The 17,360-nt window shown below is 36.6% G+C and overlaps 1 protein-coding gene across 2 annotated transcripts in view; it reads right to left on the bottom strand.

The window, feature by feature from the left end:
- Positions 1 to 2,077: 2,077 nt before the first annotated feature.
- The window catches only part of LOC126820948 (uncharacterized), a 37,790-nt gene continuing 22,507 nt past the window's right edge, over positions 2,078 to 17,360 (bottom strand). Inside the window, exons 1-6 of one of the 2 annotated variants that reach the window (XM_050549169.2) lie at positions 14,761 to 15,194; positions 13,727 to 13,875; positions 8,376 to 8,629; positions 7,165 to 7,300; positions 2,850 to 3,013; positions 2,078 to 2,325 (exon numbers count right to left, since the gene is read on the bottom strand). In XM_050549169.2, coding sequence (XP_050405126.2) covers positions 2,081 to 2,325; positions 2,850 to 3,013; positions 7,165 to 7,300; positions 8,376 to 8,629; positions 13,727 to 13,875; positions 14,761 to 14,892 — 1,080 coding nt within the window. In that variant the 5' untranslated portion in view covers positions 14,893 to 15,194 and the 3' untranslated portion in view covers positions 2,078 to 2,080. Of the gene's footprint in view, positions 2,326 to 2,849; positions 3,014 to 7,164; positions 7,301 to 8,375; positions 8,630 to 13,726; positions 13,876 to 14,760; positions 15,195 to 17,360 lie in introns of those variants that run through there. The other variant, XR_007680206.2, reaches the window with a different exon arrangement.

The following is a 17,360-nucleotide window of genomic DNA, read 5'->3' as shown; positions in this document are numbered from 1 at the left end:
CAAAGAAAATAGAACGTTAAATCCATGTCACTGAGTCAAGTGGCGTGCTTTCGATTCCCCGAGTTTTCCCCGGATCCCCCGGTTTCCTCCCACAGGTAAAGACCCCTACGCGCAAGAGAATTATTGAAATAAAATTAAACCATATGTTAGTCCCGAAATGACCTAGTTTGCGTCGAGTGGACTCTAAACCCCATTTCTCCTCTGTATATATCACTCTTAAACATGCCTTTCAATGTACAAATTGTGTGATCATGTTGTTTTTTAATCCTTTGATCTTGTTGTTGTCATGCATGGTTTCTGAATTGTTGTTATTGCTTGTCTATATATAATTGCTCTACACACTTGTTTCTGTACTTGCTTGAAAACGTTGAGAGAATACTCTTCGAAACGTCGCCCAAATAAATCAGTAATTGTTCTTCCATAAGTATGTGTTATAGATTTGTGCCGTATTTGGCGGAATGTGGACATCAAGGACGTCAAATTTAGATATTATTTGTGTTGAGAGAGAGAGAGAGAGAGAGGTGGGGTTTAACGTCCACTCGACACAAACTAGGTCATTTCGGGACTAACATATGGTTTAATTTTATTTCAATAATTCGCTTGTGCTTAGGGGTCTTTAGCAGTGAGAGGAAACATTTGTGTTTAGATATGTGTTATTATAGTAATATGATATTGGAACCGTTCTTTATAATTAATTTATCAACACATAAAATAATGATGTTTTAACCCCTATTCAGTTCCCTATCATTCCAATTGTTAAATCCTGTTTCAAAGATGCTATAAATATGTTTAACTTTGTTAGTATCATTACAGTCAACTTGAAAGACCATCAGATTATAATATACTATAACAGATAGGTAATTTCTATTTTCTCTCGAGGTTAAACATATTTGTTTTAAGCCAAAATAGTATGTTGAATTGGGATAATATAGTAGGTTATTTCCATTAGTGATAAGACCAAATCCATACGATAAATTTTTCATTTCCAAATTTTAAGCTTCAATATGTTTATGTACGATATTTAAACATAAAATCCGTTACATCTCAATACTTACTTCATACACCAAAGTGTGATATTAAAACATAGCATAAAAAAGGACAAACCATGGATATAAGGTCCATGGACAAACTAGCACTAATTTATATGGTATCAATACTTCAAATGATGTTTCAGTGCCTGTTCAACTACCGATCGCCCAAATTGTTAAATCTTGCAGGGCTGGGGCCATTACATTGCCAATGTAATTAATTACATTACCATTACCATTACTTTTTAAATGTAATCATTACAATTACTTTCTCATTTTTAGCAATGTAATTAATTACCATTACCCATTACATTGAAAGTAATTAATTACCATTACCCATTACTTTATGACTATACATGTATAAATAAAAAAAAATGTTTTTCATGGAAATTAAAAAGAAAACCTTATTTTTCTGCCATGAAGTACCTACAAAATCAAACTAATCCTTGATTCATTAATAGATATTTGTTTATGAATTATTATTTCTAGCAATTATAACATCAAGGCAAATTTTATAGTGATGGGCAGTGGTGACAAAAACTGACATTTTCACTGTATGACTTGAAAAATGAATCAAAACTATAGTTAATTAACTGTATTTTCTTTTTATGTAATTTTTTTAAAATTGTAATCAGTCCAAATAGTTTTTCTACAATATATTGTAAAATAACTGGTAAATTATTCAGCATGACTCTAAAACAAAATATATATTAGTTTTAAGTAACCATAAAATGATGAGATACTTGAAGGTCATTGTTTGGTCTGTCACTTGTTACCTTGAGATTAAGATTAAAGTGCAGTAAGACTATTGTCTTTGAATCTTTGAAATTATGCGTGTACGGAATAAAGGTCTGGCTGAAAGAGGCAAAGGTTTCTATGGTCAAAAGAAACATTTTTCAAATCGTTACACGGAACATGAACTCACATATTCCTTGTGATATCTGGGTACATGTCTGAGTAGAAATATTTTATGAGTGAATAGGGTTCTGATAGAAAGGATATATATTGAACTAATATTTATTCAATATAAAATTTATCCACCAAATCAATGCTTATGGAATATGATATAAATCAACGGTCCCATTTGGGTTGCTCCCAGACAAAGAACAGTAAATGTTCTCTTTATAAACAGGCTGATGTGTTGTCACTGTGACATCAGACGCATAGAATGTGACGCTGTTGTTACCAAAAAACTGGCCAATCACAATATCTGTTACAAATCCTGCTCCTTGATAATTGGTTATCAGTTTTGATTGGGTAACCCTTACTTCCTGTGTTGCTTGGACATAGTCATAATCTGAAACAATATGCGGTAAATACGCCTTTAATTAATCTGAAGAAAGATGTACGACTAGTTGGTCGGGGTTCTACCTTTCGCTGCAGATTCCGTAGGTGCATATCACTAGGGTTTTGGGGCTTTAATGGAGCTGTAATATACTTCAACCCGCCACGATCAAACTTTAAACAACAGCACTATATGGACCAGACATCGAGAATAACGTCATCTCCGTCACCTTGGAATTGTGATGTCAATCCAAGGACACGTATGTCATTTTCAAGTCGATCGTACTTGAAATGGCGGAGCTTGGGATGTTTTGAAAAGCGTCGCCTCTAAAAAGAACAACAAGATGAGAAGTGCTTGGGGAACAGTTTCTGGTCCCAAGGCAAGACACGGATGACCTACACATATTTGACTCTAGATCTTAGGCTTAAAAGTACAAGAAAATAGTAATAATGTATACATCTCATTTTCATGTAAGTTATACTAAATACCTCAAATGTTACCTACAAAAGAATTGGATACAAGCACAACAATATTACCTTGGATAACTCCACCTGATATTGCTCCAGCTGATATACCAGTACATCCTCTATAATCAGCAGTAAATCGAACACTGGCACCTTGTTTTAAGGCTGTGTAGAGATCATAGGTTGATGAAATATGTGTTATTTGTTTAAAACTAGTATAAAACTGTACACTAGACCTGTAACATGAAATCAGTTAATGGTTATAGAATGTAAATTATATGGTCCATTGTTTAGTTTACGCACACTAAGTATTGGAAACCCGTCTCAGATTACCAAGACCATGATAATTTTTCAGGGGGCCATTTCATTATTAAAAGCTGAGTTTAGATTCTATTATAAGAGAGGAGTGTCATGTCATGTCCTACTTATATTACTTCCAAACCTTTTTAAGTATGCATTATTTAAAGGGGAATATTATTGCAAAAACCTGTTTTAATATGAAAAATAACGTTAATATTAAAATAATTTTATCCCTGCAAAGTTTTAAAAGTCATTCTGAATATTTTTACAAAGGAAAAATATACCAAAAAAAACAAAAACAAACCCGAATTGACATTTATGCATATCTGCATCCTGTCATTTTGAATTTTGACTAACTGGAAGCATTAACATGTTCAATTGCTTGGGGATGTACTAATGACAAAAAGAATAAATCAGGAAGCACGTGTCATTTTTTTTAAAAAATTTCCAAGCGAGGCAACACGTAGAAAGGTCTGACCAAAGCGATATCTAAGAGGCGAGAAGGGCTGGTCTCCATCAAAAAACGCTCCTCATTCTCATTGTTCGGAGCATTCGAGTTATCTGCTTACGAACGTGATTTTAATAATATTATTATGCCGATCAAGATATAGCAGTTATGTTATATTTCTATGTTAAAGAGGGGGGGGGGGGGTGCATGGCCGAATGGTAAGCACTAGCTACGAGAACGTAGCTAAAAACGTTAAGATATACTGATGTGTTTGTTTTTAGCTACGATTGGATGCCTTTAGTTCCAAGTGGCAAACTCAATTTCTTTATTAATGCATATTACATCTTTAAAATAAGATGAGGTTATGCTATTATGATTAATTAAACTTACAGAGGCCAATGTAGTGGCACAACTGTCGCCTAAATATTCGCGTTTGAATTAATGAAGCGCTGTTTTTGTCTGACTTTCACCGCCATCGAAATCCATTCATAGTTAAAATGCTTTAGATTGCCCTTTTGATTGGCTGTTATAAAAGCCTTATATTTAGCCCCGCCTTCATGATGACAGCGTATCGTTTAAAAAGATGGCGGTCTTAGTAACGGCTTAACGCCTCGATTTTAAAAATGACGATTTGTACCCGTTTCAGGTAGGATTATATGCTAAATTGTAGTTGGATGTGGCAGAAATATTATAAACTAGCAGGATACCCGGCTTCGCTCGGGGTCATAACTCCGAAACCGGAAGTGGTAGACTAACGCCACCTGGCCTATGTTACTCCCCTGTCCGAGCTACCCCTATACCCCAAATTTCAGACTCGGGGCAGACCTAATGTAGCCACGAACCCCGACCAGACCGGCTTCGCTCGGGGGTCATAACTCCGAAACCGGAAGTGGTAGACTAACGCCACCTGGCCCATGTTACTCCCCGGTCCGAGCTACCTCTATACCCCAAATTTCAGACTCGGGGCAGACCTAGTGTAGCCGCCAACCCCGAACAGACAGACAGACAGATAAACGACAGTCACAAATATATATATAGATAACAATAATAAATCGTTGTTTTGATTAAAAATATTGTCAATTTTGTTTACAAATGCCGGGTGCGAATCGCCCCCGCATGTGCTACATTGGAGTTAATGGCATCATTTCTTATCTCGAAACACGGAGGGTTGATAGGTAAGATTTGTTATCTAGGTAAGCACGTGCGTGCTGCTGTATCATACTGTCTGTCATTGAGTCAACTGGCGGGGTTTCGATTCCCCGGTTGTACTAGACAAAGAGTAGGATCGCCTGTCCATCCTCGTGGGTTTTCTCCGGGTCCTCCGGTTTCCTCCCACTGCTAAAGACCCCTACGCGCAAGCGATTTATTGAAATAAAATGGAACCATGTGTAAGTCCCGAAATGACCTAGTTTGTGTCGAGTGGACGTTAAACCCCATTTCTCCCCCCCCCCTCTCTCTCTTTCTATGTTAAAACTGTGCATAGTTCTATGGTGAAATGACTGATGTAACCATAGCAACGAAATGTAAACAACACAGCTAGGTAGCCTAATTACTAATGTAAATTAATATTCCCGTTTCGAAGGGTCTTCCGCGTCAGTAGTAGGTGTAGGCCTATGTCGATGATTTTGCAGTCGATCATAGATAGTCCTAGATGTTTGAAGTCTGTCAGATTTAACTAGGTAAATGAGTGTGATAGAAAACAATTTCAGCGATAGGTAGCAAATGCTAATATTGCTATACGACGTGACCCTCGTTTTTCAATTGTTGCACAAAGAAAGTGGGCTAGGGCATATATTACCGTATTACCCAATGGCGAGGGAAAACTTGTTGGAATTAATAGTTTTTCTCTGATATATTTTCGCCGATGAAGCGTGAACATCAATAAATGAAGCGAAAAGTTATGAAGAATTGAAGGACTGTGATAAGACAAGGTACTTTGACCTAACCAGAACACAGCCTGCAGCGATTGTTCTTCTTCGCTAGAAATGGTAGAATGTTCCGAACCATCATCGTCACCGTTGTTGCTCGCATTTCTAATTGGCTCGCACTGATATGGAAGAACATTCGGGGCGAAATCAATGTCTGACAAGCGGTCACTTTCTGCCGATGCCATATTGAAATATAAATACCTGGACTGCTACGAGTGTCGCCTCTTACGTCATATCACGTGATTTAGCTTCAGCTCATTAATTATCGGGTGTTTCCGTAATCGCGGTAATCCGAAAGTGGTTTTTTTTTTGGTTTTTTTTAACGTTATTTGGTAATAAAACTTAAAAAAATAAATAGATAAATAATAATTCTGAAATGCGTTACACAATGACCTAAGTAAATGATAAAATTAAACTTTTATTATAGAATTCTCCTTTAAGAGAAACAAATGCCTATTGCATGTTTTTGTTTTCTGGCTTCAAATGTTCTATAAATTATTATTTTGTCCAGCCCATACTCAACTCTCTAGATCATCGGATTTCTACGATACTGAATGGATTAGGCACTGTTGGCCATATCTTCGTTAAACGTTAATATGGACGCCATTCACTGCGATTCAGGGACTGAAAATTGAGACTTCTTTTATTATTGTGTCAATGGTACTTGGCACTTGAGACTATTTCTTGTCAAAACTTCAAACACCGATATCTCCGCTCAGAATAAAGTGATTGAAAGTGTCAATATATACATTTGTCATTACGTATTTGTAAACGATTATTGCAAGAACGCAAGCTTTTTTATCTAAACCTTACATAATGCATCTTTAACTGATACAAATTGGTGAGCCATACTACACGGCTAGCATACATCTGAATTGTAATATCTAATTTTAAAGATACATTATGGGAGATTAGATAAAGAGCTGGCAGTTCTCACTATAATAGTTAAAAACTAGATAATGTAAAGGGAATTTGCTAAAAATTTCATTTCAGTCAAATTGGTCCACCCTGAACCGAGTATTTAGCGATTGAATTTTGGGCCTAGCCTCGATCGGTACGATAAAAAACATAGTCTCGATTATCACAGGCTAGCGGTGCCATCGAAAGTTATTATGGTCTGGATAAGTTAAAGGAGCTAAATCGCTAATGTTTGGTACCTAGAATTGACACAAATGGGTCGTAACGCATATAATAATGTAATAGGAATATATATAAACTGATTTACATTCAATCGTTTCCATTTTTACTCTAATTTCAAATCATTTACGTTCGGTGAAATATGTCTGAAGTCTCAATCGAATCAAAATTTCTAGCGTCTGCTTATTCTAGTCTACATAGTATTTATTGCACATACTCTCCCGATATGACTATGCCGTCACCGTTTGACATGGCTTGTTGAATGTCTAGCCTCGTTCTTCGAGCCCCTTGTAAGAATGGGCCTGAAACGCATTATGGTACACGATTCGTGTACCAGTGGTAAAATGTTTATTTTGTGTTAAATATCAGAAGCCCATCTTTTCCCGGTAAGATCACAACATCAATGTTGATTTAAATTGACAATGTCGAAGATTTTGGATGATATTAAGTTAGAGACTTAGCTACTTTAATTAATGTCTCATTAATAATTTAGATAACATTTCAGGCCTAAAGAAAGACCTGCAATTGGCAGATTTAGCTCTTGCATAATGTATGTTTTATTATGTAATATTACCCAGATGCTGAAAAGCTACAGTTGATGGTGACAATATCCAGAACAATAGACAGGTCAGATGTCAAAGTCGTGATTCTCATGTGGACTCCATCTTTTTCATATACAAAACCCTCCTTTAACACCATTACCAATTCGCCTGCATGATCAAATGATAAATATATTTACATTAGTAAATCAGTATTACAAAGTGTGACACTAAATGCTTATAATTTGTTGATTATATCTATTGGTAGACATGGAGTTCTGGTCTGTGATTGAATCATGCACCCTAGCTATAGACCCCTGCAAGCAGTAGAATTATGGACTTAAAGGACATCATTGGTGTCAGTCATCAGATATGTGATAGAACTCGTTAAACAGGTTCCAAATATAATTTTAATACAGAGATCATTGCTTCTACAAAGGGAAGTGACGAACACAGAAGGAAAACACGAGTTATCCTTCTATATAAATGGCTGAAGTGACGAGTGATAACAGATACACGGGCGAATTTCTGCTCACTGACAATTCCCTCGAAGACGAAAGTTGTTACGCGAGACTGTAAGAGGATATCTGACAATTCAATAAAGTAATTGGATGTCATTAGATAAGAGAACACGAGAAAAATAGAAATAGTCCGTACATTCACTTGTTTTATTTATTCTATACTTAATAAAAACATGGTAATGCACGGACTTTTTCTATATTTTTTCGTTTTCTCTTTTCTTGTGACAGTCAATTTCTATTTTGAACTGTCAGACATTCCCTACAGTCTCATATAACGACTTTTGGTCTTCGAAGAAATTATTAGTGAGCAGAAATTCGCCCGTGTATGTGTTATCACTCGTCAATTCAGCCAGTTATATAGAAGGATAACTCGTGTTTTCCTTTTGCGTTCGTGATTTCCGTTTGTTGAAACCTTGATTACGCATCTATCGTAGCAATGATCCTTTTTTAAAATTATATTTGGAACGTGTTAAACCAGTTCTATTCCATATGTGATAATGACCGACACCAATATTGTCCTTTAACGCTATGCGATATCCGCAAGGATCTAGTCTGTGGTCGGTGGTTGTTTAATTCAATTTTTCTATCCTGTGGTTTTCAAAATGTCTCATGTAGCTGAGGTTCCTTCCATATTAATTCACAACGCTTTCACATCCGGTGCCCAGGACAGCACCCACAAAAACCATCACAAGATCACACAGCTTAAAATACACAATCATAATTACCAGACTTATTTAATGCCACGTTTGATGTGGAGAAACCAAAATAATGCTGAGGTCCAAACAAGGGATCAAAAAAGTATTCAAAATCTTCTATATAGCCACCTTGAACCATCATTTTACCACTTGGTGAACTGACTTGACATTGGCCAGGAGAGATAAAATACCGCACCGCATGTCCTGTAGTTAGAGCTGTAACTAATGAATTGAAATCGAGCAGTTGTCCTTTCACAGTATCGCCAATATGTTTTTGTGGTATCCTAAAAAACAGAAACAGGTTAGTAGTGGCATAGTGTGTGTGTGTGTGTGTGGGTGTGTGTGTGTGTGTAATAGCTTTATTCAAAGTCTGTTTCCAGCGTAGTGATATCGCCAATAATGCCGTGGAGATGTTGTTCCTACCTTTTTTAGCCACTTGTAAACCAATTATTTATCAAAAGCTTTTTGAAAATCAATGGATTAAAGACCAGCGGCTGCCAGCCAGGATACGCCTACATTTTGCAAGAGATGGATAGAGAACAAGCTAAATACAAAAACGATTTTTTGTACAATCAGGGGCCATAATCCAGAAAGTTATGGTCTGAAATGCGCAAATATCAAAAGGGACTGAGATTTTTGGAATATAAAGATATGGTTTAAGTTTCATCAAAATTGAATAAAAATTGTGACCTCTAGTGGGTCCATAACCTTTGTATTACATACTTATACACAATTTGCGTACAAAGAGAGGCCCTGTTGTCGGGCAGTTTCATTTCGATTTTTTCCGAAATTCCAATTCAACCTTCATTATGGTGGAATGGTGATATATCTAAACGGTCTTTAAAATCGGAAAAAAAATTGTGACCTCTAGAGAATACACAAGCTAAAAATGAGATTTTTCGACCAATCAGGGGCCATAATCCAGGAAGTTACGTTCGGATATGTGGAATAATCAAACGGAACCAAGATCTTTATGATAAAAACATATATTAAAAGTTTCATCCAAATCGGATTAAAATTGTGACCTCTATAGGTCCCACAACCTTGATATACCATATTTTTACACTATTCGCGTACAAGCAGCGGCCATTTTGTCCTGCAATTTTGGTCCGATTTTTACGAAATTCGAACTCAAACTTCATTACGGGGTAACGGTGATATAATCAAACGTTTCTTTTAATTGAATAATAATTGTGACCTCCAGAGTGACCATAAGCTAAAAGGGGCGATTTTTCGTACAATCAGGGGCCATAATTCAGGAAGTTACGATCCGATATGCGCAAATATCGAAAGGATCCAAGATCTTTGGGTTATAAATAAGCATTAAAATCGGTTTAAAATTGGGACCTCTATAGGGTCCACAAGCTAAAAACGTGATTTTTCGTACAATCAGTGGCCATAGCCCATGAGGTTTCGATCCGATGCATGCCAATATCGAAGCAACCGAGATCTTTTGGAGAAAAACCTATACTTCAAGTTTCGTCAAAATCGGATAAGAATTGTGACCTGTAGAGTGTTTACAAACAATTGTGGACGGACGGACGGACAGGGGCGACGACAATGTACGTCCACATGAAAATATGGGCGTATAAAAACTAGTAATTGTTTTAATTTTTGCAAGATAAAAACGGTCATCAATAATACGAGTTTTTTCTTGTATACTCTTCAAAAAGAGATGCTTTGAGAGTATGTCCACAGATGAAGAACTTATCGCCCCAACAGAACCATTGAGCTGCAGGCGCGACACGCAATAGCGCCATACGCGTGGGAGGGGTTCATTGTCTATTTTGACATTTCAAGGAAGGGTTGATGAAAACTGCCGAGTCCTGGTTTATCCTATCCATGTTTACTGCTTAGCGTATCTTTGCTTTAGTGTGTTACGTTTAATTTGCAATGAGACGTCTTCAACATGATGAACGTCTACGTGCTGTTGGTATGCTTCAAATGGGTTCTACACAGCGAGCAGTAGCCAACATGCTTAATGTGTCACAGTCTGTGAACAGCAGACTGTGGAACCGGTACCAACAAACACACAATGTTGATGATAGACTTCGTTCAAGTCGTCCTAGAGCCACTACACACGCCCAGGATCGATGCATTCGTACACAGGTCCTGCGAAATCGAGGACAAACGGCCAATCAGCTTTCTGTAAACCTGTACCAAGTTACAGGAATTCGAGTTACACCCCAGACGATTAGAAATTGTGTTGTGCCTTCATTAACTCGCCAGCACATGGCAATCAGGCGTCAATGGTGTAGGCAGCGTAGAAATTATGGTAATCGTCGATGGTCGAGTGTAATGTTCTTAGATGAGCCCAGATTTACTCTGGATTTCACCGATAGGCGTGCTCGTGTTTGGAGGCGTGTAAATGAGCGTCTTGCTAACGTTAACGTCAGACAGCATGACAGATTCGGGCTTGGGTCTGTTATGGTGTAGGGAGGAATCACCATGACTGCAAGAATTGGCCGTGGCAATGTAAGAGGAGTGGGTCAGATTGTCCCAAATCGTGATTGGACGGTTGATTAGGAGCATGCCACGACGAATAGCTGAATGCCTGAGGATTGGTGGAGCAATTACTCATTATTAAGACAAAAAAACAAAAACGTCCATTTTCACTTTTGACAGTGTATCTCTGTGCGAGAGAAATGGGGCCGTCAGATAAGCCGCCCATATGAACTGTTTATGTTCATGTGTAGGCAATTGGCCTGTTATTAACATACACTGGTTACCTCTAATAAAAGTGAATTTCCGCAGTTTTGTATTGTTTCTGAATATCCCCTACTTTTTTTTTTGAAGAGTATATACGGCGTTTAGGTATAAAGGCAGTTTGATTTTGATATATTAAATACTAAAGGAATGGTTTTAAAATCCACTTGCTAATTTTACGTCTACAGTTATAAGTGTAATGGGGCGCCAGTTTTTAAACCAAATCGTGAATTTACGTTCGGAAGCGTATAGGGGGTCATGCAAAAATTTGTAGAAGGTCTCGAGATCCTGCGATCCTGTGATACTTTCTCGAAATCCCGTGATCACCTGGTAATTTTCTCGAGATCTCAATTTAATGTTCTCGAAATCCCCTGATAATTTTCCTGAGATATTGACATCCTGTGTAAATTTTCTCGAGATATTGACATCCTGTGTAAATTTTCTCGAGATCCCGAGTTAAAATGAAACCTTATATGATAGTGCCTCCACGTTGTGATGCAACCATTGGCCCAATACTTTGCACCAAATTTGATACAAAAAAAACTCTAACATTTCAAAGGAAAACTGCTAACTAATGAAAGAATAATCGGACAATCGATAGGGTACCCATGATTTACACTAAATTTGAAATACGTCGTAAGATTAAAATCGATAGGGTTCACCGTCTTATGGCTCAAATACTTCATACCAAATATGAAATTCAACCCCCTACCATGTTATCTTTAATATGTGAAGCTTTGAATTACAGACATGCTTGTTAAATTATTTCAATTTAATGTTTGGGCGAGTTTTAATAGAAAATGTCATTTTTTGCATGGTTTTCAGACCATATTTTAGAATAAAGCTAGACACAGAGTTTATTGTCTTGTGGTACAAATGCTTCGGAGCAGATTTTAAATCCAAAATCTTGAAAAACTCTGGGCTCTAACGCGTTCACAAGGGTTACCGGAAGATAGGAATAACGCCATAACAAAAATAAATAAGGTTCCTCTGCTTATGACACTAATGATTCAAATGATAGCAACACAAAGTGTGCAGATACGCCTACGAAGCATCTATGCCTCAACAGCAGATTATTCGAAAGGAAAACTTGGATGTTTAATAAATTGAATAAGGATCTAGCATTCTTCAAGAAATCTAATCTCTGTCGTGTTCAGGTGCTTGTTATATCTCTGGGAAAGAAAAACTTATATAGCTGAAAATTGAATATCAATAAAGTTCATGACCCCAAAGCTTCACACAAAATTTTAAAAGTGAAGCCTCTATGGCGAGAACAAGGCTTTCGAGGGGCGGGGGTATATTAAGGAAGACAAGGTCACAGAATGCTTCACACCACATTTGAAAAACAAAATCAGTTAAAAACTGTAGCCTCTATTGCCTTAACAAGTTTTTCGGATAGGGGGATAACCCCAGAACGATAAGTGTGAAGCATTGGGGTCTTGAACTCTATTGAAAGCCTTGTTAACGCGGTAGAGAATTGCGTTTTTAACGTAATTTCGATATTCAGTGTTCCGCGACAAGGATGACTCCTGTTGAATTTTAAAAATATAAGGTTTGCTGTCACAGAGATATAAAAAAACGTGAACAGATAAAGATTAGATTTCTCGAAGGATGCTAGATCCTTATTCAATTTATTCAAAATCCAAGTTTTCCTTTCCGATAATCTGCTGTTGAGACATAGATGCTGCATGAGCGTCTTTCCACACACTGCGTGGCTATCTTTCCAATTTCTTTTGAAGCATTGGTATTATGAGTAGAGGGACCCTATTTATTTTCGGTGTTCCGTGGGATTAATCCTTGTGACCGGATAGATTTTCGGAGGGATTGTTGCAACTAGAGAAAGAACCTTATTCGTTATGGCGTTTTTCATATTTTTCTGTCTGGTGAACTCGAGAGGTTTTCAAGATTTTTGTTTTAAAATCCACCGCGAACCATTTGGGCCACAAAACAATAAACCATGTACTTATAGCTTTATTCTAGAAGAAATATGGCCTGGAAACCATTCAAATTATGACATTTTCAATAAAACGTTGCCCACACATTAGATTGAAATAATTTAACAAGCACGTCTGTAATTCAAAGCTTCAAACATTCAAAGCTAAAGCAGTAAGGTTTTGATTTTCATATACGGCATGAAGCATTGGGGCCATAAAACGATGAACCCTATCGATTTTAATCATTTTTCAAATTTAGTGTAAAGCATTAGGAGAATGGACGAACCCTATCGATTGTCCGCGTATTCTTTCATTAGTTAGCAGTTTTCCTTTGTAACAAATGCTAGAGTATTTTTTTTTGATCAAAGTTGGTGCTAAGTATTGGGCCAATAGTTGCTTCACAACGTGGGGACACTATCATATAACGTTTCATATTAACTCGAGATCTCGAGAAAATTCACACCGAATGTCAATATCTCGAGAACATAAACTCGAATTCTCGAGAACATTTACACAGGATGTCAATATCCCAAGAAAATTATCAGGAGATTTCAAGAACATTAAATTGTGATCTCGCGAGAATTACCAGGTGATCACGGGATTTCGAGAAAGTATCACAGTATCGCAGGATCTCGACACCTTCCACACAATTTTGCATGACCCCTATACGCTTCCGTAGTTTTGTATGATTGTTTTGAGATTTAATGAGAGAAAATATCTAAAAAATCATTAAATGCTTACACGTTAGATTCCTGATATTTGAGTGGAAATTTTGTCATATTATATGGAGATGGATAAACTTTCAGAACTGACTGATTCTTGTAGAAAATCCAAGTTTCGTCGGCTGTAAGATAGGCGTCTGTTAGATTATTACGATCAATAATCAAAACCTGAAATAAAATAATTGTGAAGTAGTTTGCCAGGCAAAGAAACACTGAAAGATAGGTTGTCGGGCAACATTAACACCCCATTAAGTAATTATCAGTGACATTGGCTTTTACTTCTTTCCGATACTGAATTCCGACAATGTAAGTTTTGATGAAATAAATTTCTCCGTCATTACCCATCAGGCTGAAATGAACTTTATATTTTTGAAACGCCTACTCGAACCAGTATTCAATGTTTAATATTCGTTATATTTAGTTACAAGACATATATTAAGGCAGCATCGGGTCACATTGACTGAACATCACTGAGCCTCGGTTAGGTGTGCATTAAACATTAAAAATCATAAGTTTATGTTTATGATATCCTAATTAATTTCCCCTTTGATCAGATCGTCGGCCAAACCACGATGCGTGAACAAAATAGAGCACTAAACATGCGGCAAATCTGTGTGCTTACTATAGAGAGCAGCGAGCATGTTGAGAGCCAATTTCATCGTTTTTATAAGTGTTAATTTTGCGCTTACAAAAAAAATGGTTTTGCTTGTTATATACATGGGATTATTTCTGAATATAAATTTAACATTTATAGAAACTTTGTTGGGAAACATTGGTCTTCTCCTTTAAATCGGGTGATGGCGGGTTAGTGCTAAATAATAAGGCCAGCTCAAATTTTCGTCATTGGTCACGAGATGTAAACAGGGCTAGCGCTAATCCCAACGCTAACTCTAACCCTGGACCTAGCCCCAATGCTTACGCTAGCCTACAATCTCGCCAACAATCTCGTGCCCTGGCCTTATTTACATCTCAGCGACCTTGACAAAAATTGAGCTGAGCTTAACAAATAGAATTAGCCGTGATGGCGTGGCATAAGCTACATGTTTATCCTACCTCAGTGCCACCTATGTTTACAATGCACGTATTAAACATGTGAGACCGGAAGTAATTATCCGCAAGCCTGGTCCAGTATACGTCACATCCTTCAGCATATATTATATCCCCCATGGTAAGAGCTGTAAACATCGGGGAATTAGGAGGAGCGTGAAGAAATTTGGAAGGGTCTTTAAATGAATATAGCTTCAGTACAACTTCATTTGTTTTTGCGTCAATTCCGTAAGAGTAGATTCTCTGCCGGATAACATCACTGGTGTTTCCATTGAGGTACTGTTCTACATAAAAACTTTGATAACCAATGAGAACTGGCACCTGCTCCGGTGTTGCAGTGGTAATGAGATGCAGATGTCGCTTTGCGATTGGTGTATGCTCTATATCGTAATTGTACTGTGCAATGTTGTCATATTTTCCAGGGAATAGCTTTACTAATGTGGCCATATCATCCTGAATGTCACAAATGACGGCACCAATCAAAACTACAAGGAATGTCACGTAATGAAGATACGCCATTTTTTAATATCTGAAAAAGGGAATATTCATTTTAATTAAAATAATGAAATAATCAAACCTAAACTTTAGACGCCTTCCCAAATTTCACCTGGTATGAATGCTAAGTTAAAGAATTTACTTTGATTACTAGGAACGTCGGAATACTGATGGACAGACTAAATCAACGACCCCGGCGAAAATTATTTTTGACCAGTGGTCGGGTGGAAACTTGTTGGTGTTCAGAAAATCGTTTGAGTGTATAAATAGTAAACAAGATGGCCGCACAAAAGTTCTATTTTACGAGATATTGTTGTAAGTTAAATGTGTGTAAAATAAAACGTTATTGGCCGATTCGTCTGAAATTTGGTTAGCAGTCATACCCAGTCACCGTGAGTATCGCGTTCAAATTTCACTGGAAATACTATATATACGGAAGTGCAGTAGCACCGCCGAAGCGAAATCTTGCATGTGTACAAAAAATTTCACTATTATGATAATCAATCAATCCTAATATTATATCCCTTAGTGTACAAAATTTTCTCATCTTTTCTTTCGGAGTTTGAACACTTACCTTTAATTAGTACACATCTATATAGGTTGAAATTGCAGATAAGAATGACCTTGGTATACACCTACAGCCCATATTTATAGCTGATAACAATATAGACACGAATTATTTGTCAATTCAAATCAACATTGGTCTTGTGATCTTACAGGGAAAAGATGGGCTTCTGATATCCAATATTCAAGACAAAATAAACATTTTACCATTGGTACACGAATCGTGTACCATAATGCGATTCAGCGCCATTTGGAACAAGGGACTCAAAGAACAGGGCTAGACATATTCCACAAGTCACGTCAAATGGCAACGCTATATTCTTATCTGGAGAGCATGCGCAATAAATACCATCGGTGTAGACTGGAAAAACCAGAAGCTAAAGACTGCCATTCACATGAAACTGATTAGAAATTACTGTAAAAACAGGAACGATTGAATGTAAATCAGTTTATATACATCCATATTACATTATTATATGCGTTGCGACCCAAATATTAGCGATTTAGCTCCTTTAAGTAGCAAATAAAACAAAAATCTTTATTAATGAAGCCTTGACACATAGAAAATCTCAGCTGTATAAAAAGACACGCGAACTCTTCAAACTGAATAAAATTAAAAACTGCTGGACATATGACGGTCGAATATTTGTCAGAAATCTAAATGATGACAAAAATATATTAATCAATTGTGAAAATGACATCAATCAGTTTTATGATACGCCAATTGTTGAACAGCAAATGAACACTGATCAGCCCGATCACCTGACATTGAATAGTGCATCAGCCATGTTAAACCAACAAACAGCTAGATCAACTTCATCTGTATCCACAGCTCAACCCGTTAATATAGCTGAATTAAATCAAACAAGCCCCTTGTTACGACAACAGTCCTTGTTAGATTTAGGTTTATTTACTTCTACACCCAATCCAAAACTGAATGAAAATGTTAAATAAGGTTGATTATAAAGGATCATACAAGTAAATACTAACACTAACATGTTAACATGCTATGTGCGCCATCGAACTTCCAAATGTATTTCAAATAACAAAAATGCATGCTGCTTACATTATACCCCTAACTTTAGTCGTTTCTAACTTGATTACTATATATATAAAAATATTGATTGATTTACCAAAATGACATAGCATTATACAAAGAGTTAATAATCACCCAGCACTAACAAAATGAAAGTAGTGTTGAATGAAAGATGATATATCAAATAATACTATATATATCCTGATGAAAGTTCACTAACTTAAATTATTGAAGTTAGAGACAAAAAAAAACAAAAACCCAACAACCTTATTTGTACTAATACAAAGATAATATTGTAGTTATTGACACAACCTATTATAGGTATATTGAATATCTTTTTACGAACTAGAATCAATTAAATTATACAGAAATCTTGTACTCAACAGTATTCTACATAGAAAAGTACTCTGACATTGAAAATATTTTGAGATATTGATCGAATAGCACACTTTCATCCAATTGTCCTTGTTACTGTAGATGTAATATTAAAGATCATTTAGATCACTATCAA

Source organism: Patella vulgata, chromosome 1 (genome assembly GCF_932274485.2).
Source record: "Patella vulgata chromosome 1, xgPatVulg1.2, whole genome shotgun sequence".
Lineage (NCBI taxonomy): Eukaryota > Metazoa > Mollusca > Gastropoda > Patellidae > Patella > Patella vulgata.
The sequence above is the reverse complement of the archived record's forward strand: the minus strand, read 5'-3'. Positions and strand labels throughout refer to the sequence as shown.